The sequence below is a fragment of the Tenrec ecaudatus genome, chromosome 13, assembly GCF_050624435.1.
Source record: "Tenrec ecaudatus isolate mTenEca1 chromosome 13, mTenEca1.hap1, whole genome shotgun sequence".
In the NCBI taxonomy this organism is placed as follows: Eukaryota; Metazoa; Chordata; class Mammalia; order Afrosoricida; family Tenrecidae; genus Tenrec; species Tenrec ecaudatus.
Window position 1 is genome coordinate 91,915,445 of NC_134542.1, and position 26,070 is coordinate 91,941,514.

The window sequence follows — 26,070 nt, forward strand, 5'->3', positions numbered from 1 at the left end:
TCCTCAGAGTCTAAAAGGATCCTAAGGCTAAGAACTTTGAAGAGTGGTAGGCACAGGACTGGCGTTCTTCACCCGGGACCTACCCTGTTTCCCCAAAAATAAGACAGTGTCTTATATTAATTTTTGCTCCCAAAGATGTGCTAGGTCTTAATATCAGGGGATGTCTTATTTTTCGATGAAGAAGAATACAGTACACATTTATTGTTTGTTTTATTAAAAGAGACCTCATACTTCCTGACTGCTCCGGCTGCACTGCTGCCAACAGTGAGCTGCACAGCAGCGCCCGCCTCTACGGTCCAGAGTTCTAGTAGTTTCTGGGTGCCTTATTTTCGGGGAGGTCTTATTTTGGGGGGATGTCTTACCTTCGGGGAAACAGGGTAGCACTAGCCAGTTGTGGGGTTGGATGGCTCATTTGCCTCGTTGTGTAGAGAACACACAGGGCTGGATTAGAAGATGTGGACACAATGGCGAGGACTGAGGGTGTGCCCGGGCCAGGCACCAGTCTAAGCTCTTTATCAACATTACCTCATTGACTCTTCACAGCCGCCCCCAGAAGTTGCTGTCCATTGGCTGCATTTGCCAGAGGGCACCCGGGCATACCGAAGTAAGAGCCCTTAACCTCGAAGGTGGCCAAGCTGGGTTCATACCCAGGCAATCCACTGTCTAAGTCCTTGATCACCCAGCTGCTCTGCCTGGAGCCAAAAGCCCTCTTGTCGCCACCCTTGGGTGGCAAGCATTTGATTGGGAGGATTTTTAAAGGGGCGATTTCACAGCTATTGAGTCCATTCTGACTCGTAGCCACCCTGGAGGACAGGGTGGAACCGCCCCTGTGGGTTTCTGAGACGGTAACGGTTTACAGAAATAGACCACCTCATCATCCTCAGAGCAGATGGTGGTTTCAAACTGCCCAACTGTGCAGTTGACAGCCTAACTCATAACCACTGAGCCACTAACAGGGGAACAGCAATTCGAAATGCCTCGTGGTTTGGGATACAGACCACACATGTGGCTTATAGACCCCACAATGACATGGCTGTAAGTGAAGGTTAGACCTAAGAGCTGTCCCTCCCTCACCCAGGAGTCAACTTGTGTAACTGATGTACCAATGTCGTTCACGTGTGGGTGGGGCATCAAAATCAAGAAACAGATCAAGACAAACAATTGTGCAAGGCTGGTTAGAGGCAGGGATTCGGGGAAGAGAAAACAGTAGCGAGAAGGAAAGGCAGAGGGTGAGTCAGAGAAGAAAATGGAATAGAAATGGGGAAGCCCAAGCTTGGGAAGCTCTGCCTAACCCTAAGCACACACCAGACGCCAAACAAAGACACTGTTGTTCAATCTAGTAGTCAAGACCTCGGCCAGAAACCATGCAGGTGGGAACAGGGTGATGGGGGGAGACATGGAAGAGGAGAGTTCAGAGAAGGGAGGACCTGTGTTGGCTCAAGGGGGACTTGGCAGCATAGTGGTTACAGATTGGGCTGCTAACGTAAGGGCAGCAGTTCTAAACCACCAACCACTCTGTGAAAGATGGGGCTTTCTACTCCCCTAAAGAGCAGCAGTCTCTGAAACCTGCAGGGGCAGTTCAACCCTGTCCCATTGGATCGCTGTGCCCCAGCACCAACATTACGGCAGTGAGTTTGGACAATTTGAATGTTAATTCCAAGCAAGCGGAGTTAGCAACCTAAGTGGACCCGTGGCTTAGGAATTTAGCTGGTAGTACTGACCTTGGAGAAACGACCAAGGGTTTAAGTGCTAGGTTAGGAAACAATGTACTTCCTATCTGGAAATTCCTGGAATTTCCCAGTTGGTGTATAAATTCCTACGCCAAGACTTCCTGGTAGAAGGTGCACACTCCCAGGCTCAGGGTCAACTGTGACAGGTTGAAGAATGCAGTGGGCACCCAAGATTTCCATAAAGGGTACAGTGGGGCAAGCCCACAGAGCCTGCTTAGGTCCGTATCCGAGCCCATGGATGCAGCCACGCGTGCTCTGAGGGTCTTACAACCGTGGGGCTCACTAGAACATCTTCCGCTGCCCCCACAACATGTTTACTGGCCATTCTACTGGCTGGTGGAACTCTTTCAGCAGTAGATGACTCAGTTTTTCTTCCCAGTCTGCCTTAGCCTAGAAGCGCCCCTGAAACTTAGCAGTCATTGGTGACCCTGCAGATGTCTGAAAGACAAGTGGCACAGCTTCCAGGATCGCTGTAGCATGCAAGCCACCACAGTGCAACAAACTGAGAGACAAGTAGTGGCTAATCACTAACAGAGATCCTGAAGTGGCCACGCCATCCCCCGATGACAGTCGCTCACCCAGGGGCTGTCCCACAGATCAGACAGAGGCATGGCTGAACACCCCGGCTCCCCCGATGGCCCTACATAACTCTGCCAACCTGGGCCCTCCTGCTATAGATTGCAGGCATGCTTTCCCACGGTGGTTATGTGTCTCAAAGCACAATGTGAGAATGTGGTACTGCTTCTTCAAATATGAAATCAGCTCCCCAAGTGAATTCCTTCGAGCGCTAACTCTGTGATTGTCATATATCGAGACGTAATACAGATGGGTTTTAAGCCAAGTACAGTTCACAAAATATCACAATCATCAACTGCGCCTATCAAGTTAAGGGTTTCTGGGGCCTTCGGCTTCCCTTAGCAAAAATGTCAGTTCTGTTTTTATTGTGATGTTAATCTCAAGTGTTAAGATCCAGCCACTCTAGATGATCCAGGTGACTGCGTCATACACAAACATCAGCCATGCGGCCAGAACCATGTCCGCCATGTGTTGATAGAATTGATGCCACTTTTCTCAATTTCAATCAATCAACTTGAAGCCACACTGTGAGTCTGCAGTGGTCTTAACAGAGGAAAAGACCCAATGAATCGAGCCCGATCACAGCTTATGGAAGTATCAATCGACTCGATATACTTAGCTTTTTATTTTCAGCAAAAGACCACCACTGTCCATTAAATTATGCTACGGTTGGCCACTAGGACTTCTGATTCGGGGTTCTAAGTTTGTTCTGACTTTATGTTTGTGTATGATCTGTAAGTATAGCAAATTTATGCTGTCTAATATTTAATCGTATATTTAGAGGATCCCTGCTGGCACTGTGGGATAAACATTGAGCTGCCAACTGCTGGGTTGGCAGTTCAAACTCACCAGCTGCCCCATAGGGGAGAGATGAGGCCATTTATTCCTGTAAAGAGTCGCAGTCTTGGAAACCCTATGAGGGGCTTGCTGTGAGTTGGAATCAACTTGATAGAAGTAGGTTTGTTTGGGCTAGATTTCATCATATTATTTTTAAATTTTTATATCAACTCTGAGACTGTGAAATTTTCATTCCTTTAAAAGTGCTCTATAATAATGGGCTGAATATAGGAAAACCAAACCAAGAAACCAGAAACCAGCCGCGATGCCTTACTGGCGCCATCTGGTGGATACATTTGAGCATGTACCCACCACCTCACCAGTTCCTGGACATGACCCAGAAAGCAAGCCCACAAACCAGGGAGCTGGACAAGTATTTCAGTGGTTTGGGCATTACATGCAGGGCCTTCAGCGAGCACCCTGCATGGCCTGAGAGGACTAGCTTAACAACCTCTGATCTCAAACCTCCGGGTTAACTTGCCCACCCTAACCCCTACCTAATAACTTTGCTTCTGAGTGGCAACATCTTGCCTTCCCGCTCACCTCATCTCCCATCTACCTGTATCTGAACAGTTGTTCTTGTGTCTTGAATGCCGCAGCTCTTGCGCGGCCAATAGGTGGAACCTATAACACCCCCCCCCACCTCATCAACGTCCTTTAAGTTGAACCATGACCTTGAGGGCCTAAGTGAGCTTGCAGTGGTGCAAATGGCTCGTGCACTCATATGGCTGAAAGGCTGGCGGGTGCAGACCAGAAGTGCTTCAGAAGAAAGGCCTGGTGACCTACTTCCAAAAATTCAGCCACTGAAAACCCCGTGAAGCAAGCACCATTCTACTCCGACACCCATGGGGTAGCCAGAAGTCGAAATGGGCAAGACGGTGGTTTATTTCATTTTTGAAATATTTCGCTTAATGAAAAGAAAACCCTCCTTCATCCCACCTCCCTTCATTTCCCTTCCCCCTTCAAGTGAAACTTTCCCAAAGAATCTATAGCTCCTGACTCCACTTCCCCAGCCTCCACTCTACCTTGGTCGCTCACAGCTGCCCGAGTCAACCCAGGTGTGTGGCAACCCCACGCACGAAGGAATGAAATGCTGCCTGGCCTGGAGACGTCTCCACGACTGGCTGGCTGGACAGCTCTGCTCTAAAGGGTTTCACTGGCTGATTTGTACAGGCAGATCGGCGGGACTTTCCTTCCAGTCTATCTCAGTCTGCGAGCTCTGCACAACGCTCTCCGGCATGGCAGCACACAGGCCTCCACTGAGCACTGGGCAATGGCCGTGTAGGAGGTGACTGGTGGAGACTCACCTTGGCCTCTGGATGGAAGGTGAAAAGCAGTACCACGGAAGCAACAAGGGCTCATCTTTTAGTTCATGCGTATCAGGCTGGCTTCTTCCTCCCTCCTGAAGCTGCTTAAGGTCCCCTCCAGCTGGTCTTCACTGTCGGTTTTCGAGCGCTGAGCACCATCTACTACAGCAGCTCACTCTTCTTCCAGGAACAAGGGTGTCCCTGGGCCTCGGTGGCTCACGGCCTCCTTTCGCAGCCCCTCTGCTGCTGCTAAGTCCTTCTTTGCACCGGTCCCCTTTGAAACAGTCCCCAGAGCCTGGCCTAACTCCCTCCTCCAGACCCAGGGCCGTACACCCAATCCAGACAGGTCAGACGGTTCTCATTCAGACCACTGCCCTGACCTTCTTGAGATTCACATTCATCGATCCAACTGTTGATCTAGGCTGGATGTCTATGCAGCATCGCCTCATCGAGATGATGAAAACTCTTGGTTTTTTCCACAAAACAAACTCACTTGCAAAAGTTTCCTATCACCGTTTAAAAGGTGTCGATGTTTATCTAGTGGCTAGGATGTGAACCTGGGAACTAGAAGCCCTGGGACCACCATGGCTGAGCACTCAGCTGCCAATGGGAAGGTTGGTGGTTCAAGCCTGCTCTGTGGGGAAATGACGTGGCAGTTTGCTCCCATGAAGATTACCACCTTGGAAACTCAGGGGAGACTTTCTCTCTCATATGAGGTTTAAAGCCATCACCCCAAACCTCAGAATGGTTTAACATTGAGTCAATTGTTAAAACTAAGAACTTCCTTGGACTTTCCTCGTTGCTTCCTCCATCACCATGCTAACAGTGGAAGTGCCCAGGCATGCCCCTGAAGCCAAAGAGGGCTGGGGCAACTTGGCAGTTCCCTTCGGCCCTGGGCAGAGACACGTTAGTACGAGGGTCCCGGAGGGCAGGAAAGATCACCTCGAAGGAGAATGGCTCCCACCTATGCAATGAATTGCACATTCCCAAAGGCGGTCTCGTTCCCCACCTCCTCGTGGTAATTCTCCACTACATTTGGTTTTATCTCTGCTGAATCATATTGGACCTCTTCTGCAGTTAAATGGCCAGTCCCTTTGTTCAAAAGCCCATTTGTCGGCCACTGGAGATCCCCTCACAGAGGGGTTTAGGGGAGGAGATGGGTCAGTCAGGGTGTGATGTAGTACCGATGAAGAATACAGCTTTCCCCCAGATCCTGGATGCTTCCTCGCCCCAGCTACCATGATTCAAATTCTACCTTACAGGACTGGATAGGACAGAGGTTGTACACTGGTACATATAGGAGCTGGAGGCACAGGGAATCCACGGTGGATGATACCTTCAGGACCAGGGGTGTGAGGGGCGATACTGGGAGAGTAGAGGGTGAGTGGGTTGGAAAGCGGGAACTGATTACAAGGATCTACATGTGACCTCCTCCCTGGGAGATGGACAACAGAGAAGGGGGTGAAGGGAGACTCCGGATACGACAAGATATGACAAAATAACAATCTATAAATTATCAAGGGCTAATGAAGGAGGGGGGAGCGGGGAGGGAGGGGAAAAAAAGAGGACCTGATGCAAAGGGCTTAAGTGGAGAGCAAATGCTTTGAAAATGATTAGGGCAAAGAATGTACAGATGTGCTTTATACAATTGATGTATGTATGTATGGATTGTGATAAGAGTTGTATGAGCCCCTAATAAAATGTTTAAAAAACAACATCAACAAAAAGCAATATTCTATCTGTGCCCCAAAAGATTCCCAGTTAGCCATGGGCCTTCCTCATTCAGTGGTCATAAACTCTTCATATAGAGACTATCTATAATCTCTTCCTATAGAGACTATAAAGCTATATTCCATACGTGCCATCTACTGCTCCACCGATGCTACAGGAACCCCCAGCACGTTGACTGAGCGCCTGCTGTGTGCTGTCCATCTTAGAAGCTTGTATCAACACCAGTGACTCGTGGGGACAGAGGAGGACACAGACTCGGAGGTTAGGTGGCTTGTGGGTAAGAAGTTTCATGGCCAGAAAGCAGAAAACCTGAGACCTGACCCATGTCCTTTGGTTCCCAAAGCAGTTTTCTCACCCACATTCTGATTCTGTATCTGCAAAAAGAAGGGGGCTTATGTTGTGTCATAGCGCCTGGCAACGGGGGTGAGGAAATTGCTAATGCGTGTCCAATAGGTCCTGATTTCAGTAAAAGGTTCACTTCACACAGTGAGGAAAAAAATGATGGGGGAGGGTGGGTTCTCTGACTTTGAAGATCTTGAGAGTCTCATGGGACCCGCTGACTTCTAGTGTTCAGGGGAAGATGGCAATGTGGCGATGGGACCTTCACATTAAAGGACATTGGACCAAGAGCCCATTAGTGGATCAACGCAAGTCCCTGGGTCGAGATATTTGGGAGCTCAGGTCTGCATACTTGCATCAAGGGAGGAGACTCTGGTAGGAAACCTAGTGCCACGATGCCCCACGTTAATGTCCTATAAACGGAGAGACTGCTGGCTGTCTGGCCAGCCCGCATCCCCCATGTGATCAGTAAGAGAACACTCCTCTTATTTAGAGCAGTGATGTCCTGATAAGAGACCTTTCCCAGCCTCCTTTGCAGCCAGATATGTTCAAGTGCTTCAACTCTGGCCAGAGGGAGCCAAGCCTGTGTTCTATGGCGAATAGCCTAAAGCAGTGGCTCTCCACCTTCCTCATGCCGCGACCCTTGAATACAGTTCCGCATGTTGTGATGGCCCCCCAACCATACAATTATTCTCGTGGCTACGTCCTAAGTGTCATTTTGCTACTGTTATGAATCGGGTGACCCCTGTGAAAGGGTCGTTTGGCCCCCAAGTGGTCGCGACCCACAGGTTGAGAACCACTGGCCTAAAGGAAGCTGAAGGGGAGGTGCTGCTTTTGACTCAGCTGCTAAACGTGGGGTGTGGGCATGATGGCTGGAGCTGTAGCCGTCATTTGGTCCATGAGGCTGGTGGGCTCCTGCTGAGGGCAGGCAGGCAGGGTTTGTGTTGTTGCCACGGTCGAGTTCTCTGATCAGCCATGGACACATCCCACCAGAATTCCTTCCCACATCAACTTTCCTCTGGTCTCCACCATGGTTCCGTAATTTTTCAACTTCGCTGGGTAGCAGCGTCACCTATGGTACTTGGTAAAAATTAAAATGCCATCACCAGGGTCAGGTGAGGCTGAACACCACCCAAACTGTAGGACCAGTACTTTAGGCTTTTCTGTTCTCGCCACCAAACCTGATGTTGCCCGCCCGGCACAGTTCCCACCCACGCCATCCCCGTACTCACAACATGCCGTCAAAAACAATGTTAGAGCAGCCCGTTGCATTTCTAATGCAAAGCGGGAATCTGCGTCTGAATGGGTCATCCACTGCCAAGACCATTTCTCACCCTCATTTCTTACCCTCTCGCCAACAGCAAGTGGTGGTGGACACATGCCTGCCCGAGGGCCACCTTGCCCTTCTGGCCTGTTGTCACGCATCTGGCCAGCTCCTGAGCGGGCTGCCTGGGGCAGTGCAGGTGCGCTTTCGGTCTGCACCTTAGAAATGCCGCCGTCTGTCTTCACATTTACCTTCCTCCGCCTGAAGGTCTGGGGGATCTCTGGTTCTGGTTCCTGGTGGCTCCACAGCCCACAAACTCGCCCACCCTGGGAGCTGGACTTCCTCTGTCAGGGCTGACCCAGTCCGAGAGCCACATCCCAGCCACCTCCTCCCACCTAAGTGATTGCCGCCAAGTCACTTTCTCCAGAGAGACGTTTCGGGCCACCTAGTTTCTGGCTGCCTCGCTCAGCCACCGATGCCTACTTCTCTCGGCTTCAATGACAAAAGGACAGGATTGTGTACACTCGTCTCTTGCCTAAAACATATCATTTCCATTGTCTTTTTCCTGGTAGAGCGATGTTGGGGCTTAGAGACCACCCTCTCCAAGAACAGAGGGGTCTGCACACCAGGGACATGAGCGAGTGCACTCAATTTTTAACAACCCAATGCACTGAGTGCAAGTCGTAAAGATTAAAAACACGTCTTCGATTGCTGGCCACTTGCTGTTCTGGTCCTCAGATGTAAAGCTTGTCTGCTCAGGGGTGGGGAGCAGCTGAGAAACCGCTCAAGCCCTCACAAACGCCAGCCACGCAAGGGGGTGCCACGGCACGAGCCCACTCGGTGACTCACTCGCCACAGCCTCTCCTGTCCCTGAAGGGGATTCGTTCTGGGCTGGCTGAGGGTCCCACCCGATCCTTCACCCCCTTGCCCCACCCTGTTTAGAAACCCCCCAGTGCGTGGCAGGTCTCTGACATGAGCTAAGGGGGACCCTCTAGTCGCTGCTAATCTAGAATCCTCAGGGCCTGCAGCTCAGCTGAACACCTTCCCTCTGAAGATCTACAGGCAAGTGGCCGAGAGGATCAGAGGACAGCTTCAGGAAGACAAGGAGACCCTGCCTTCCGATCTGCCCTGGGCAGCCCCACAGAGAATGCACCCCGACGCGGGACTCACATTTCATGTTTATTTCTGGTAGTGAGTGGAGTTGGAAGAGCCCCCTCCTCCTCCTCCTCGGGTAGCGTGGACGGCTGTGGGAGATGATGCCGGGTAGTGGCCGGGGCGGATGGGCTTGGCTGTCAACACAAAAAGGAGAGCCTTACAGAGATGGCTCAAGCAGCAGCACCCTGATAATCTCCCCACAGGTCACGTGTGATAACCGAGAGTCACAATTCTCCTTACGTCTTACCAGATGGTCTTGAAAACCGGAAGCTCACCCTTCTGTTAGCACAGTGAGCCAATCCAGGGCCCCTAAAATGTTTAGGGAACAGTGAGAACTTTTACCTCAATTACTGTATTTGTAAACTAGGCTGAGGGTAAAACAAAGAGTAAAGGCTGAAGACACAATGGACTTTGTTTCACCTGGACTCAATCCAAGGTTCTCATGGGGGCCCGAAAGGGGGACAGCCGCTGAAATGAGCTGCGGAATTCTGCCTAAGATTCTTTTTATTCCCCCTCTCCCGCTGGGGAAAAGGGTTTCCAGCTTTCCAGTAGGTTCTCAAAGAGTGTGAAATCCTACGGTTGCAATGAATCCTTATTCTAAGGTGTGATCTTCACACAAGAAACATGAAGTTACTGGTAGATAGCACATCCACACAGAAATAGCGGATGGGAAACCACGTTATTGGATACATTTACATTAGGAAGAAACAAGCAAACACAAACACCTCTTTGTGGGCAGAGGACATCCCTAAGCTCCTGCTGCTACTCCTGCAGCTCTATCCTGGAGATTGGCTCAGTAACTAACTCCTCCTTCAAAAAATCCCCAACCCATCCACCGCATGTGGAAGGCCACCCAGCCAGCACGTGACCGTACACCATTGCTAACGGCAGTCCAGGTTTGTGAGGCTGCTCTCCCTCTGACTTCTGGCTATAGGCTCCTCATAATTCCTCCTGGGACAGATCAGAAAGGGCTGAGAAACAGCCGCATAGTCGAGTATTTCTATGAATGTACCTCTGTGGACAGCCAGACACCTTTGCCTGCAGCCTTGGCTGGCTGCCCTGTTGAGCTCAGAGGCTCGGGGCCCGAATGCATGCTGGAATCTGCCAATGTAAGTTAGCAGATATGAGACACGTGTATTTTCCCAGGATCCACAGAAGCCTGCGAGGTGCAAGCTCCCCTTAAGAACTGCAGGTTCGTTGTCCCTGCTCCTGCTCCTGCTGTCAGTGGCTGGTGCCTGAGCAGAGGTGAGCAGGATTCCGCGGCCCCTTAACGGCACCATTCACGGGACCAGTTGAAGATTGGGCTCTTGTGAGCTACAGGGGTTTTCCTGGCGGGTTTCCAGAAGGTCGCCAGGCCTTTCTTCCTAGTCTGAAACACAACCCAAGAATCTCACTGACAAAATGACGGTGGTTGGATGCATGGTGCCTAGGGCAGGAATCCAACTGGGTCTCTGACCTGGAAAGGGAGCCTTCCACCGGTCACCGTACCCTAACATTCCTAGGTTAGCTAGCGGGCTCGTTCAAATCACCTTAGCATACAGGGAACCCCTCACCGATACCGATACCACACGGGCACACGTACCGATCTGGGCCGAATGGGCCCTCCTGGCCATGTTTTTGGCTCGCACGGCCTCCTTGATGCGGTCCACCTCCTGCTGGTAGCGCTTCCGGTCCCGCATGGCGTTCTCCTTGGCTTCCTTCAGCGCGCTCTCCAGGGCCTTGACGCGCTCAGCCGTGGCGCGCAGCCTCTTCTCCAGCTTGGGCAGCTCGCAGCGCAGGTCTGCGTTATCCCGGACCAGCTGGCAGAGGGCCACGGGGCAGGGAGAGGGGTGCAGTCACCAGGGTGGCAGTGCTGGGGGGAGTGGGATGGGAGCAGACCCAGACCGTGGAGCGCACCCCAGCAACTAGCTAGGTCGGGTCTGAAAGCCCCTAATACCGGAAGTTCTGTGCGCACTGAAAGAAATAATATCCCACACCCCATGGTTCCAGTTTGCTGAGCATGGGAGCGTGGAGAAGGGGCGGGGCTGGGGGCAGTTTGTCCAGAATAAGATGAAATAAAATTTAAAATTATTTGCAACTAGGGAAACCTCGCCTTTGGTAGGATTAACTCCTCTTTTGTTTTGTTTGTGGGAGAGTGGGGCAGGAGACAGGGCTCACTCACTGCTATGGAGTTGATTTTGACCAATAGCGACCCCATAAGGACAGGGGAGAACTGCCCCTGGGGGTTTCCAAGTAAGAAAAGTCTCCTTTTTCTCCCAGAGCAACTGGTGGTTTTGAACTGCTGACCTTGTGGTTAGCAACCCAACGCATAACCTCTACTATCCCAGGGCTCCTTGTAGGAGGGGCAGTGTGATAAAATTGACCCGCAGGTCGTTACCCTGTGGACACTAATCAAATCTAATACAGGCGTCAGGGCACTCAGGAGGGGTCATGGCAGTGTGGTGGGTTATGTGGGGCTGCTCACTGCAAGGTCACGGGAGAAAGAGGCGGCTTTGTACTAACTTACACAGTTACTGTCTAGGAAACCCACATGGGCGGCTCTACCTGCTCTATCAGGTGGCTAGCTGGGTGGCAGTGGGAAACACACAGAGTGAAGAAGAAGCATGCTCTAGAGCTCTCCCAAGACTTGTTCCAGGCTCTACAATGGCATGTTGTTTGGACCCCGATGAGCCTGTCTTCCCATACCTGAGCCCCACAGCAGCTCCGGCCTCAGCCCTCTGGTTTAGTGTGCAGTCAATTAGTTAACCACCGTGACCCTTGGATTCTCATCCATGAAATGAGACCACACGGGTGACTGCGGGAATCCAAGTGGAAAAAGGAAAGCTTTGAAAATTAGAAAGTGCAAGAGACAAGTGAGCTACCTCTGGGTCCCCAGAAGCAGCAAGAGTGCTTGGCAGAGAGGGAAGTTTTCGATAAATATGTGCTCACTACGTGAATGAAATCATAAATTTTCAGAGCCCCATTCTGAGTTTCCTGCTTCTCTATACATTTTAGCTACCACTGGCTCGAACAACTTCAACTATTTGAATCTGCCGTCCTCCCTCAGAGGCAAAATGTCATCGGCAGGGAGGCTGAGAATGGCTTAACAAGTCAAGGAGAAATGACAGCCCATTGGCCATGCCACGGGGTCCAAAACCCTGGACACTTCCACCCCATTCCAGATTCTAAAAGGGAAAATGGTCAGGGACATGTCCGCGTTTTCAAAGGAAAGATCCAAGACATGTCACGGTGGGCCTGGGCATGCCACTCTCTGCCAGGGTTCTGGCTCCCGGGAAGAAGGCGACAGAGCAAAAGGAGTTGGTTCTAGGCCCAGTGCCCCCACCCGGTGGGATGACACTGCCACTCCCACTCCCTTTGCTTGTCCGGGAAAACAAAGGTCGGGCACCTGCTTGGCAGTGCCCATGATGCAGCCTGTGCAGCCTTCTGGCCCCATGGGAGCCACTGAGGCATCATGGGGAGACAGTGAGGCCAGCTGCGGGGGTCCAAAGTGGATGTGGAGGTAGGATGAAAATGTAAGACTCTCCAACACCCCACTCGCCAGACCCTAGCTCAAAGCTCAAATTTATTTAGTTATAAATGAAGCTACTTAGAAAGGGCATCACTGACGTTCTAAGGGCCCTTCCAGCACCCACGTTCTCTATGGACAGAAATATCAGAGCCTTCTCCCCACACTGTAGGCCAGCGGTTCTCAATCTGTGGGTCGCGACCCCTTTGGGGATCAAATGACCCTTTCACAGGGGTCACTCGATTCATAATAGTAGCAAAATGACAGCTAAGAAGCAGCAATGAAAATAATTTCATGATTGGGAGGGTCACCACAACATGAGGACCTGTATTAAAGGGTCTCGGAATTAGGAAGGTTGAGAACCACTGCTGTAGACAAACATGGTGGGGGAGGTGGGCAGGGGTGGGGGAGAAACGAGTGTCTTTCAAGGGGAGGGAGGGCAGCCAAGGAAAGCTGGGGCCCTCTCCTACCTGCTTGTGAACCTTGGTGAGCTGCTCCAGGTTATTCTCCAGGAAGGAAATTTTCTGCTTCTGGGCGGCACTGCCCCCTCCATCGTCACTGTCCAGCTCCACGCTCTGTATCCACACCAAGGGGTCGTCAGACAGCGCACCAGCCTTCTCCCACCTCATCTCCAGGGTCGGGAGTGATACATTTAAAAAAATTTCCCAAATACCACCAAAGGCTACTATGTGTTTAAAGAGTAGTTTTAAACATTTAGACTTGCAGGTTTAAGAAGAAAAGAAAAAGCTACTTCAAATCCTCTTTTGAAAATGAAATATCATTTTCTCTTTGGAGAAACAAACCTCCCAATAGAGACGAAGAAAGATTTTTCACAACAAAGCCTTCCAACCGATTAACAAGACCCAGCGTGAAAACAAACCCAAGACCTGACTTTCATTTCAGTGATACAGAAGGAGGTGACAGGTCGTCTGGTCTCTGGTCAACCTAGACGTAACACTGACCTCAATTCATCACGTTAGCTTCCAGATTCAGTAGTGAACCAGCGTCCTATTAGTCAGAGCAGGGAATGCTGGGTAAACTCGTGAAGTTTATCTGATCTTGAACTTGGCAAACACTGCACTCCAGGCACTGCCCGGAGATGAGCTGAGAAGTGACACGTGCAAACTCCCCCTGGGGTCCAGAGATGGCAACGCATGGGTGCTCCTTGATACGGAGCCTCCTTTTGTTCTGAGAGGCATCGTCTAGGCGAGCATCTCAAAGCTGCTCTTCCGTCTCTACACAGAGGTTCTCGAGCGCCAGCCTGCATCAGCATCGCCTGCAGGGAGGGCTTGCGAAGACGCAGACTGCCGATCCCCTCTGCCATCCCTGCTTCAGTGGATCTGAGGTGAGCACGGGGGAACTACTGGCCTAGCTAACTATTGCTGACGGCCCAAAGGCTGCACTTGGAGGACACAAAAGCGTTTCTAAGGAGGTCAAGAAACTCTTGGCACCCCCGCCACCCACAGCATCCCTATGGTCACTGTCCACTGTCTCCCTCTGGCTGAGCCTTCTTAGTCCTGGTCACAGTCTCCTCTGAGGTCCCTACCCCAAAGCAGCCACCCTCACCTGTCTTCTGGCTCCACCCTCCCAGTGTCCAGGTGATTGATGGTTATAGACACTACTTACCTACCCGACCTGGCCATTCAGGCCCTGACACGGGCCAGCACTCTCTGCATCCACTCTCTAAAGGTGATTCCTGGGCTTCCACACCCTCGGTGCACACACACACACTGATCAGCAAGCCTTTGCAAACTCCCCAGCAGCACTCTCTGAACCCCTCTAGTCTCCTTGGGCTCCCCAATCATTCCCTTCCATCCTTCTCTACTGACGACCACGTCTCCACATTCACAGAGAAGCTAACTGCCATCGTAAGCAACTTCTATCCACTGACACAGTCCCCTGCAGATGCCTGCATCTGGGCTTTCCAGGCCCAGTCCTCCTCTCTGAGGGACGGGGCCCTTTTCCTACCAAGCCAAATGCACCCCTCATTGCACGGATGCCAGCCCCTCTCAAAACGTACCCTTCCTCTGCTGGACCTCTCCCCTTTGGCTTCTTCACACGCATACGCATGCGCACACACACAAGCACACACTCACAAGAATACAAAAACAGATCCACATGCACACGTGCACTCTTCCCACATGCGCCTTCTCCCAATCCTGTTATTTGGGGCATGGCCCCGTAGCTCCTCATTCATCAACCGTGCCAGAGGACTTCCCTGGCTGCCCTCAGCTCCTCATTCCTGCTGGCGGCTCCCCAAGATCACGGTGTTTGCCTGAGGACCACAGACGCTCAGGATTCAGAAGACACCGGGCCCGGGATTCAAACCAGGTTCCTCCAAGCTGCGCAGCCCTGGGTAGGTGATGGCGCACCTGAGTCCATATCAGCTGTAAAACCACACTGCTCAGAACCTCTTAGAGGGCTGCGGAGGGGAGCGAGCGTCCAAGTGTTTCGTGCGCTGGCTTCCCGAGAGACAAGCTCGAGGGTCCGCCGCTGTCGGTGCCGTGGCCCCTGTGCTCTCCTGCATGAACACAGCAGCGTCCACACCGTGCGGCCGGATAAACAAGGCTTCGTTTGAAACGACGGCCAGGAAAGGATGCTAACTGCCATTCACTTAAAAGGAAGAATCCGAGGGGGCATGTGCCCCGGTTTTGGTTTCGGTTTGGTTGGGGTTTGGGCATCGGCAATCTGTGGTAACCACATTCTGTGGCAGAAAGTCATTCGCGTTGATGTATAAGCAATCCCAACATAAGCCAGGGCTGTTTCCACGGGGAATGCTTCTTTCGGAACAGCTTTTGGACATGTCTCCCCATCCCTGCCCCATCCGGGCAAAGCAGAACTCACCTTTTTAACTCGCGTGGTCAGATCCTGGACGAAGAGCTTGCGCAGGTTATGCAGCGTCTGCAGCTCTCGAGACTGGAAGAAAGGTTTGCAGGAGGCCGCTTAAACCAGGAACACGTGAAATTGATGACGCTGGGACACAAGCTCGCTCACCCCAGCTGCCTCCATATATGCTTTTGTGAACCTGCCCTGTGGTGTGGTCCCCTTTCTCCGGCCTCTGCCTCGCCCCTAAGCCCGCTTCAGCCTCATTACCAAGAGCGCATCAAGGTGCAGAGACCAGGACTTGCACACACACTGTGCTGTGAGCCACAGCCCCGCCTGGCTCATGCGCAGTACTCTGCATGTTGTCAGGTGCCATCCTGCCGGTTCTGATCCACAGGGACCCTCTGCGCCAGCCTCACAATTAGGCCTGTGCCCGAGCCCATGGTTGAAGCCACTGTGTCAGTCCATCTCCTTGGGGACCTTCCTCTTTTCTGCTGCCCCTCTGCTTTTCCAAACACGGTATCCTTCTCCAAGGGCGGGTTTCTCCTGCTACGTCCAAAGGACTCTAAATAAAAATGCGCCCCATCCACCCACTCTGTTTTATTCTCAGCCACAAAAACTAAGTTTTCTCATAAAAATTCCTTGCTGGCCATGATGCATCATAATGAACTTCTTTTTTCCCCTTCTCTCCTTTTCCACAGGAGCAAGCTATGTAACACTGCTAGAAGTAGAACCTCAAAGGATCCCTGTTGAAGCCCTAACCCTTGGCATCTCAGAAGGAGACTCTATTTAGAAGCAGGGTCTTTACAAATATAACCAGCAGGAATTAAGGACTTCGTGGCTAGCCAAAGCCTGGTGGTTTGAAACCACCTGCCCATTCTGTGGACACAGACCTGGCGATGTAATTCCCAAAGACAACTCTAGTGGGGCAATTCTACTCTGTCACATGGGGTCACTAGGAGTCAAAATTGGCTCGATGGCACCTAACAACAACGACAAATTTCTTTGACTGATCCTCTTAGAAGAAAACGAACAGACGCAGATGCAGAAAGAAGGCTGCCGTATGAAGCTGGAGCAGGGATGATGGAATTCTACCATCACAGACCAAGGAACACGGTACCAAAGCTGGAAGCAATAAGGAAGAATGATCTTCTACACCCTTTGGAGAGAGCGTGATCCCTCCAAAACCTACTGTTGATTCCAATTCATAGCGACCCTTTGTAGGGTTTCTCTATGGGCACAGGCAGTCACAGCTTCCTCGCAAGGAGTTGAGATTTGTATCCGGGCCCTCAAGTACCACAGGCTAGATGGTTTAAAGCAACAGAAATGCATTCTCTCTTGCAATATCCTGGCGTGGAGGAGGGAACCAGTGGAGAGGTCTGGGAGGCTGGCCCCAGCACCATAAATTAAGTGGATTCCTGCCCCTCCCCCGAAAAGAATTTGTTCCAAAGGACGACATTGACTCTGCAGCTCCGGGAGATGGACATATCTGATCAGAGCACACGGGAGCAGATGAAGGGGCAGGAGGAGAGAGTGGAGCACAGCCTGGCCCACCAGGCCGTGATGATGATGTTCCTGAGTAGAGCAGCCAGTCCACAGAGAGAACAACATGGCTGGCCCTACTATGAGACATGATGCCCCTCAGTGACTAAGGGCGATACAGGGGACAGCACCGGAGACACAGTGTGGGAATTGCACCTGACCTGATCCCACCACACCGAGGCAAATCACTGGGGGAGTGCAGCGGAACAGCAAGGGAATGGAGAGGCAAGGTCCCCAGGGAATGCTGAAAGTGGACTTTGGGGCCAGGGCGTGGTGCCCCAACAGACTGGACTGGAAAACGCTCCTAAGGGCCAGCAAACGATCCCTGAACTAACTACAAGCTTTTCTCTTGTGAACTGTTTTGTTCTGTTCTTTGTCAGTGGTTTGTTTTTGTTGTTTTGTTGTCTGGTTGTATACTGTTGCTTTGTTTTCCTCTGTCTTGTTTTCGTGCATGTTAGTGACTCCACAGGTCTGTCTGAATAGGACAGGCTGGATGAACTATCTGGAGGAAAAACAACGGGACCGACAGTTCCGGGGGGACTTGGGGTGGGGGGGGTAGGGGGGGTACGGAAGTGGTGTTAACAAACCCAGGGACAAGGGAAAAACATGGGACCCCAAATGGTAGAGAAGGGGGAGTGGCAGGCCTGGTGGGAAATGATCAAGGGTAAGGTTGCTTAGAGAAGAGGTATACTCTAGCCCAGGTGGCGATGAAGCATGGTAGTAGGGCAGGAGGAAAGTCAAGGGAGATGGAGGAAAGAGCTAGGAGTCAAAGGGCATTCATGGAGGTCTAGACAAAGACATGTACATGCAAATATATATAGGAGGATGGGGAAATAGATCTATGTGTCTATATTTATAGGTCAAGTATTAAGGTGGCAGGAAGACCTTGGGCCTCTACTCAAACACTCCCTCAATGCATGAATACCTTCTTTTATTAAATTGGAACTCTATGATGCTCACTCTCCCGACACAACGGCTGGAGCCAAAGTGGGTGAACAAGTAAATGTGGTGAAGAAAGCTGATGGTGCCCAGCTATCAAAAGAGATAGTGACTGGGGTCTTAAAGGCTTGAAGATAAACAAGCGGCCATCTAGCTCAGAAGCAACAAAGTCCACATGGAAGAACACACCAGCCTGTGTGATCGAGTGGTCCCAAAGGGATCAGTTCCCAGGCATCAAAGAACAAAAAATCATATCATTAACTGCACACCTCCATGATAGGATCGCTGAAGACAAATGGGTGCATAAGCAAATGTGGTGAAGAAAGCTGATGGTGCCTGGCTATCAAAAGAGATAGTGTCTGGGGTCTTAAAGGCTTGAAGGTGAACAAGCGGCCATCTAGCTCAGAAGCAATAAAGCCCACAGGGAAGAAGCACACGAGCCAGTGCGATCACGAGGTGCTAAAGGGACCAGGTATAAGGCATCATGCAAAAAAAAAAAAACAACGATATAAGTGTGTGTATGTATGTGTATGTATATATATATATATATATATATATATATATATATATATATATATATATATATACCATATTGAATGAAGGGGGAAGTGGAGAGTGGAGACCCAAGGCCCAAGTGTCGGCCAATGGAGATCCCCTCATAGAGGGGTTTAGGAGAGGAGATGGGTTAATTAGGGTGCGAGGTAGTACCGATGAAGAACACAGCTTTCCCCCAGATCCTGGATGCTTCCTCCCCCCAACTACCATGATCCGAATTCTACCTTGCAGGCCTGGATAGGACAGAGGCTGTACACTGGTACATATGAGGGCTGGAGGTACAGGGAATCCAGGGTGGATGATACCTTCAGGACCAAGGGTGTGAGGGACGATGCTGGGAGAGTGGAGGGTGAGTGGGTTGGAAAGGGGGAACTGATTACAAGGATCCACGTGTGACCTCTTTCCTGGGAGAGGGACAGCAGAGAAGGGGGGAAGGGAGACTCCGGATAGGGCAAGATATGACAAAATAACGAGGTATAAATTACCAAGGGCACATGAGGGAGGGGGGAAAGGGGAGGGAGGGGAAAAAAAAAAGAGGACCTGATGCAAGGGGCTTAAGTGGAGAGCAAATGCCTTGAGAATGATTGGGGCAGGGAATGTATGGATGTGCTTTATACAATTGATGTATGTATATGTATGGATGGTGATAAGAGTTGTATGAGTCCCTAATAAAATGTAAAAAAAGAAAAGAGGAGAAAAAATGATTAGGGCAAAGACTGTAGAGATGTGCTTTATACAATTGATGTATGTATATGTATGAACTGTGATAAGAATTGTATGAGCCCCTAATAAATTGTTAAAATTAATTTAAAAAAAAAAGAAATGCATTCTCTCACGACTCTGACACCTGTACGTTTGAATCCTGGAACAGTCCCAAGGAGCCCCGCCCTGGTGATGCTGTTGGGTAAGCGTAAGACCGCTAACCTTAAGGCTGGTGACTCAAGCCCACCCGCCACTCCCTCATGGAGACCCCGTGTGTGTGAAGGTGAAATTGTGCTCAATAGGGGTTTCCATAGCTGGCTAGGAAGTGGGTCACCTGGTCATTCTACTGAGGCACCCCTGGGTGGAGTCCAACCTTCAACCTTCCATTAGCAGCAAAGTACAAGGCTCAGGGGTTGGGGTGGGGGGCTTCCGAGGTTGTACATCTTTAGGAGAGCAGACAGCCTCGTCTTTCTCCTGGGGAGCGGCTGGGGGTTTAAATCACTGGCCTAGCATTGAACCACCCATCACTTAACCCTCTGGGATGAACTTTGCATGTAAACTTCTCAATTTACCTAAATCAACCTACTCTGACAGAGATGTCGATGGGCTGCAGCTCACAACTGCTCAAAGGAGACGGAAAGGGGTGGGGCGCAAACAGGCTAGGAAGCTGTGAAAACGCTACGTTTCTAGGAATTAAGACTTTATATTAATTTAAGGTCTTATTTCCCGGTCCAATTCTGGGTTGAAATCAGATGCCCCGGAAGTCAATGGCATCACTGGATGTGGGACATGCCTTTCTGTAGGAAGCCGAATGGATCTGTTATTATTGTGACTGATGTGCACACGGTACCTGGGCGCGGCCCTGCCGCCTTCCAGACCAGGTGGGAGGCAGCAGCGAGAGCCCACGGCTCTGCAGGCACGCTGGTCCCGCCTCGGCCAAGGGGAGCCTGGCCCCTTCGGCCTGTGTCCGCCCTACAAGCACTGCCCTGCTTCAGTGAGTTAATTCCTGATGGAACTGCAATCACGGCTAATATTTTGCATGAAAGATGGTGCCAAACCACGCAGAACTAAGAAGACAGACACATCCCCTCTGTCAAAGGGCCGGGCACGTCGTGTGTCTCTGTAAGTGCCGTGTAACCGAAGTCCTGCATGTGGCAACCCTCTCTGCCTCTTTCTGTTTGTTGGCGATGAATAAGGTCTGGTGCAGGGGCTATTTGACATTGTTGTAGGTGGGTCTTACAATTAACAGCTTGCAGGGGGCCAGTCAGAAATCTTTCAATTGGTATCTAAATTATATTTATGTACATTTAAGCTTGGGCAACTGCAATCTGGCTTTCCCACATCACTGAATCCTCCTCCCTCAGGCTCATTGTCCTCCCCTTGCTTGCTTCCCTCATAGCGTTCCTGCTCAGGGGCTCTGCCCTGCATGCACAAGCCTGGCTCACTGTCCCGGTGGACAGTGAGGGTTGGAGGAGAGAGGGGATCTAACCCCCAAGGACTGGATTTTTCCAGCAACATCCTGCCCCCAGGGGTGAAGCTCCACAGAATTCACCCCCCTTTCTGCCCCCACCCAGACGCGCAAGGAGGCAGGGGAAGCCCAAAACTTCCCTCCCAGGAGACTTCCAGAAGGGTTAGCCTAGGACTGATGTCGATTTCTGAAGCACATTTGTGGCTTGGGAAGGATTTGGAACTAAGATTTAGTGAAAACCCCAAGTCTATACTGCAGTTTTCCAATCTTGGATTTTGAGTGTGGGGAGGGAGAGGAAAAAGGAGGGAATCCTGGTGGGCTAGTGGGTTAAGGTTGGGGCTGCTAACTGCAAGGTCAGCAGGGGATTTATATTCTTTTTGTTCTATTTTAATAGATCATTTTATCAGGGGCTCTTACAGCAGTTTGAACCCCTGAAGAAAGATGGGGTTTTCTCTCCCTACAAAGATCGGCAATCTCAGAAACACACAGGGGAGGGTCACCGTGAGAGTGAGTCTGTGTGGTGGCAGTGAGTATGGGCTTGGGTTGTGTGTGCCTGTGTGCGCTGTGTGGGAGGTGAGTGAGACTGAGAAGAAGAAGTGAGAGCTGCCGTCAGTCTGCGTGAGTCACCTAGCATGCGCGTGGGACAGCAGACATACGGGGCTGGGAGCAAGGGCAGCGGTAGGGTGCGTGGGAGGAGAGGGAAAGGAGGAGTGAGCGGATAGGATAGAAGGAGGCTAGTGAGGGTAGAACCCCAATGCCAGTGAGTCGATTCTGACTCAGGTCAACCCTAGGGAGCAGCGTAGAGCGCCTCTTGGGGTGCTGAGCTCTAACTCTCTGTGGGAGCAGGCAGCCTCAACATCGGCCCTTGGGCAGGTTTAGACTGCTGACATTGCTGTTAGCCCCCTGGTGATCCTGTGGGGCAAGCACTGGACTGCTCACCACAAGATGGAGGGTTCAAAGCCAGCAGCCGCACTGTGGGAGGACGACGCGCTGCCTGTCCCCAGAAAGACGTGCCGTCTTGGAAACCCTATCTGGGGCCACTCTGAGTTGGAATCAACACACGGGCAGCAGAGGCTTGGGCTTTAGGGAGGGAATCGGTTCCCTGAAAATGTCCAACACATTAAAAAAGGCAGACACGTGGATTAACCATCTTTTCAAGATCACGTTGGTGGGTGTGAGATGAAGCGCCTGGGCGTCTGAGAGAAGCCGAGGGTGAGTATAGATGAGAGTGAGAGTGTGCGTGTCTGGATGCGTGAGCAACAAAGCGTGGATGATCCGTGTGAGTGTGATAGCGTGCCCGCATGTGAGTGTTAGGAGGTGTGTTCTGATGGAGGGTACGTGTTTGCACAAAGGCGTGTGGCCAGATGCGCGGGCGGGAGGGTGGGCGGCAGTGAGAGGGGCTGAGTGCACGGAGAGACTGCAGGCCCAAGTGTGCGCCTGCGGGAGCGTGGGAGTGGTCACTGCTGAATGAGCGTGCATTTGGGTGTCAGGGAGGCGAGTATTGTGTAGGAGCAGGTATGTCAACGGGCGTGTGTATCCCTGCAGGGGCTGCGGTCGGCATGAGAGGGGTGCGTGAGTGGCAGTACTGGTGTGGGGATGTAGATGGGTCCGCGCGACTGTGAGCTGTGAGCCGGTCTGTGTGTCTGCATGGGCGCTCTGAAGGAGCGAAGGTGCATGAGTGAGGAGGTGAGAGGCGGTAACCAAGGGTCAGCGCCTGTGTAACTGAGCCTGGGAACGGGCGAGTGTCATAGTGAGCCAGGGTGAGGAAGAAAAGACCCGGAAAGATTGTTTCTCTCCGGCTGCCAGGAATACAAAGGTGAATCAAAAAGTACTGCTCCTGGGGTTTCGGTTCATACACAGGTAGGTTTATCTCACACAAAAACCGTTAGAACGTGTCTCGGCAAGTAGTGGGAGGCTGCAGACACAGGCTCTCATAACACCCTTCTCTTCGCCAATTCATAAACGCTCCAGCCAAATCAGTGGCTTCCAAAGGCTTCTCCTGGGCCATTCAATTCAGGGCAGAGACGTCAGCTCAGGAAGTAACGGGGACCATGTTTTGTTTTGGGCAGAAGACACGGATGATCACTGCAGCTGACTGGAGGGGCTCAGAACCCCAAAAACACTGCGTCAGTGAGAAAAAGGCTGGGAAAGTTGTGCCAATGTATTGTTCTCCACGTAGCTGCTCGTCCTGTGCGGGAGCAAGGGGTGTCCTTGGAGACTTCCATGGGGAAAAGATATCCCCTTCTTTCAGCTACTCTAGTGTAATGTTCATACACCAAGAGTTGACTGGTTGAAAATTAACCGTTCTCTCAAAAGAAGTCCTGGTGGCACAATGGTTAAGTACCCGGCTGCTAGCTAACTAAAAAGGTGGTACTTCAAACTCATCCCGGCACCATGAGGGAGAACCTGGAGATCAGCTCTGTAAAAACTCTAGCCTATGCAAACCATCAGAGGAAGTTCCGCTCAGTCTTACTGGGCTGAAACTCACCTAACTGGATGGGACCCAACAATAGCTGGGAAAACAAATTCTATAACTCTTGTGTTTGTGTCTAAATGAGACGTAAGACCGTGACCACTAGATAGGATTGTAGATTAAACTAATTAAGTCATAAAGTAATCCAGTCTCTGAGACTAAAGTGAGTTAGGCATGAAATGATCACTGAAGACATGCTTTGCTAAAGCAAAGTATGGTGAAGAAATCAGATGGTAGCCAGCTATCAGAGAATAGCACCTGGGGTCTTAAAGGCTTGTCTTAAAACAAGCAGCTATCTAAGTGGTACAAACAGCTAAGTCCAATCGGAAGGCACACACCAGTCCATGTGACACAAGGATTGTAAATAATAAAATCCAAGATCAGGGAGGGAATTGTATTAGACCTTAAATTTTAAGCACCTGATGCAGAAGGCTGTGGATGACAGTGAAAGCCCAAAATTCATATGCAGAGTCCCCACTGAACTCCCTCAGACCATTGACTAGGGATATAATTAGTCTTCCTCTCAGATAGAGTGCATTGGAAAGTAGACTACAGATATAGTTAGTTTAGAATTTAACATATAATCAAGAAGCACACCAGCATGTGTCATCACGAAGCGTCAAGGAGACCAGGTATCAAGCACCAAAAGGGGGGGATCATATCATCGTGAATGAGGGGAGCACATGATGGGGACCCAATGCCCATCTGTAGAGAACTGCACATCCCTTGCAGAGGGGTGGTGGGGAGGAGATGAGTCACTCAGGGTGCAGTATAGCATTGATGAAACTCACAACCTTCCACTAGTTTTTAAATGCTTCCTCCCCCCCCCCCCCCACTGTCATGATCCCAATTCTACCTTGCAAACCTGGTTAGATCAGAGATGCACAGTGGTGCAGATGGGAACTGGAAACACAGGGAATCCAGGACAGATGAACCCCTCAGGACCAGTGGTGAGAGTGGCAATACCAGGAGGGAAGGGGGGATTAGATAGGGGAAACCGATTACAAGGATCTATGTATAATCTCCTCCCTGGGGGATGAGAAACAGAAAAGTGGGTGAAGGGAGACACCGGGCAGTGTAAGATATGATAAAATAAAAATTTATAAATTATCAGAGTTCATGGGGGAGTGGGGAGGGAGGGGGTGAAGAAAAATGAGCTGATTCCAGGAGCCTAAGGGGAAAGTGAGAGCTTTGAGAATGATGAGGGCAACGAATGTATAAGTGTGCTTTACACAGTTGATATATGTGTGGATTGTGATAAGAGTTGTATGAGCCCCAATAAACTGATTTTTTAAAAAAATTTAACATGTACTCATTTGTTTTCCCTTTGGACCTATTTTTAAATAATTCCAATTTCTATTATCTTCTGCTTTCTTTTGGATTGAGTTTTTTTTTGGTGCTTTATTTTGTTGCTGTTATTGGGGCTTTTTGCATGACGTTCTTCATCTGAAACCCACAGACACAGTCACTAGATGGTTGTCCCTTCAGGTGATGGCAGGAGGGGCTGGGGGTAGATGAGAAGCTAATGAAAACGGGTACAAGAAAGAAGAAAACGTTCTAAAACGGGTGGTGGGGGTGATCGCACAACTCCTTCTAAGGTATTTAATGTATTGAAACCACTGAAGTATATGGCGCATGAATTACATGCCCATAAACCTGTAAGGAATGAATGAACTAATAAAATGAGTTAGGAAACACCTTGGCTTTCACATACCACGGTCTCCTCCAGCCCTTTGAGGTCCTCTCTGGCTTGTTCCCTCTTATCGTTGAGCAATCTACAAAACAAAAGGGAATCGGAACCTCAGAAGAAAGAGGGTTATGCAGACGCCCTCAGCATCCGCAGATAAATAAAAAACCAGCAAACCAGCAGCACCGACAACCAAATCAATGGGTACAATCCCAGAGCCAGGGTCTGCTTTCAGATGAGCCCAATCAAATCAGAAGAGGTGGGCGTCTGTCTGTCAGCACCGTGAGGAGCGGGGACTTCAGAGGGAAGCAGGAGGCAGGTACTCACAGGAGCTTTTCCAGTTTCATCTCTCGCTCTTCATCCTCGATTTGCAGCTTGTTGTAATCACAGCTGAGCCTCTCCTGTTCCAGTTGCAGTTTCTGATTCAAACTGAAATTGCAGGGGAAAAGCAATATAGTCACTGGGAAAGCCCGAGCCATCCAACTAGAAAACGCGCTTCTGTTGCAGCCCCGTTAGTTGTGTGCAATAGAGGCCGTTCTGGGGGGCTCTGAGGGATCAGAGCGCAGCCTCTGGGCTTCCTCCCTGGCCAAGTGAAAACTAATTTCTGAGGAGCATCCAAGGGCACGAAGCATATGGCTCTGGGGATGCATTTATGTTTGCTTGTGTAAGAGCGGCAGGAGGGGAGATAATAAAATGGGGAAAGGGCTGATATTGTGAAATAAGAGGGGGGGATTAGTTCCCTGTCGAAAGACTTCAACTTCCTCTGCCCTGCTGAAGACAGCCACTCTCTCAGGGGGCCCGGGTAGTCAGTCATTTCCACCTTCCTTTCCCCTGTGCGCCAATCTTCTGGTTTCATTTAAAATATAAAAGCGATCTCCCACTCTCAACTCCTTCACTGACCGGGGGCAGCACCCTCCTGTTCTGAGGAGCCCGAGGGGGTGGCACAGAAAGCAGGAGACGCTTGTCAGCTGGCTGGCTATTGACACTTGCGTCGGCCAGTACCTGGAGAGCCTTTCCTGTGGCCATGCCTAAGTCTCTCTAAAGGAACCCATTACAGGCGCCATGAAGGGGAAAAAAACCAGTCCATTTGCAAGGCATGGGAGGATGCTTGTGCGTCCACTAACCCACTCACCATCCTCCTCTTCCTCACCTTCTTCCCCTACGCCAACTAGCTGAACATTTTGAGGGTGATTAATCAGAATGATCGGCATGAGGATCCCGATTGAAGGGATAGCGTGGGGTGGCCCAGAGGGAGCGCAGGAAGAGAGGATAGGAAATCCTTTACTACACCAGCCGCTCTCCCCTCCCATCAAAGTCACTTTCACTTCCTCTTGGATTCTGCTCTTTAAAATGCAAATGCACCGAGGGAGCCACCTGCTCCTGGGAAGGGAGACTTGGATCAGCAGTCTGGAGAATTAAGCTCTAACTCCTGTTTCA

The 26,070-nt window shown here is 50.8% G+C and overlaps 1 protein-coding gene across 1 annotated transcript in view; it reads right to left on the reverse strand.

Moving 5' to 3' along the window:
- KIF5C (kinesin family member 5C) overlaps positions 1-26,070 on the reverse strand; it is a 205,416-nt gene that overhangs the window by 9,808 nt on the left and 169,538 nt on the right. Inside the window, exons 20-25 of the mRNA XM_075529815.1 lie at positions 24,961-25,062; positions 24,661-24,721; positions 15,289-15,360; positions 12,915-13,019; positions 10,522-10,738; positions 8,955-9,073 (exon numbers count right to left, since the gene is read on the reverse strand). Of these exons, the coding sequence (XP_075385930.1) occupies positions 8,964-9,073; positions 10,522-10,738; positions 12,915-13,019; positions 15,289-15,360; positions 24,661-24,721; positions 24,961-25,062 (667 nt within the window). The 3' untranslated portion in view covers positions 8,955-8,963. The remainder of the gene's footprint in view (positions 1-8,954; positions 9,074-10,521; positions 10,739-12,914; positions 13,020-15,288; positions 15,361-24,660; positions 24,722-24,960; positions 25,063-26,070) is intronic.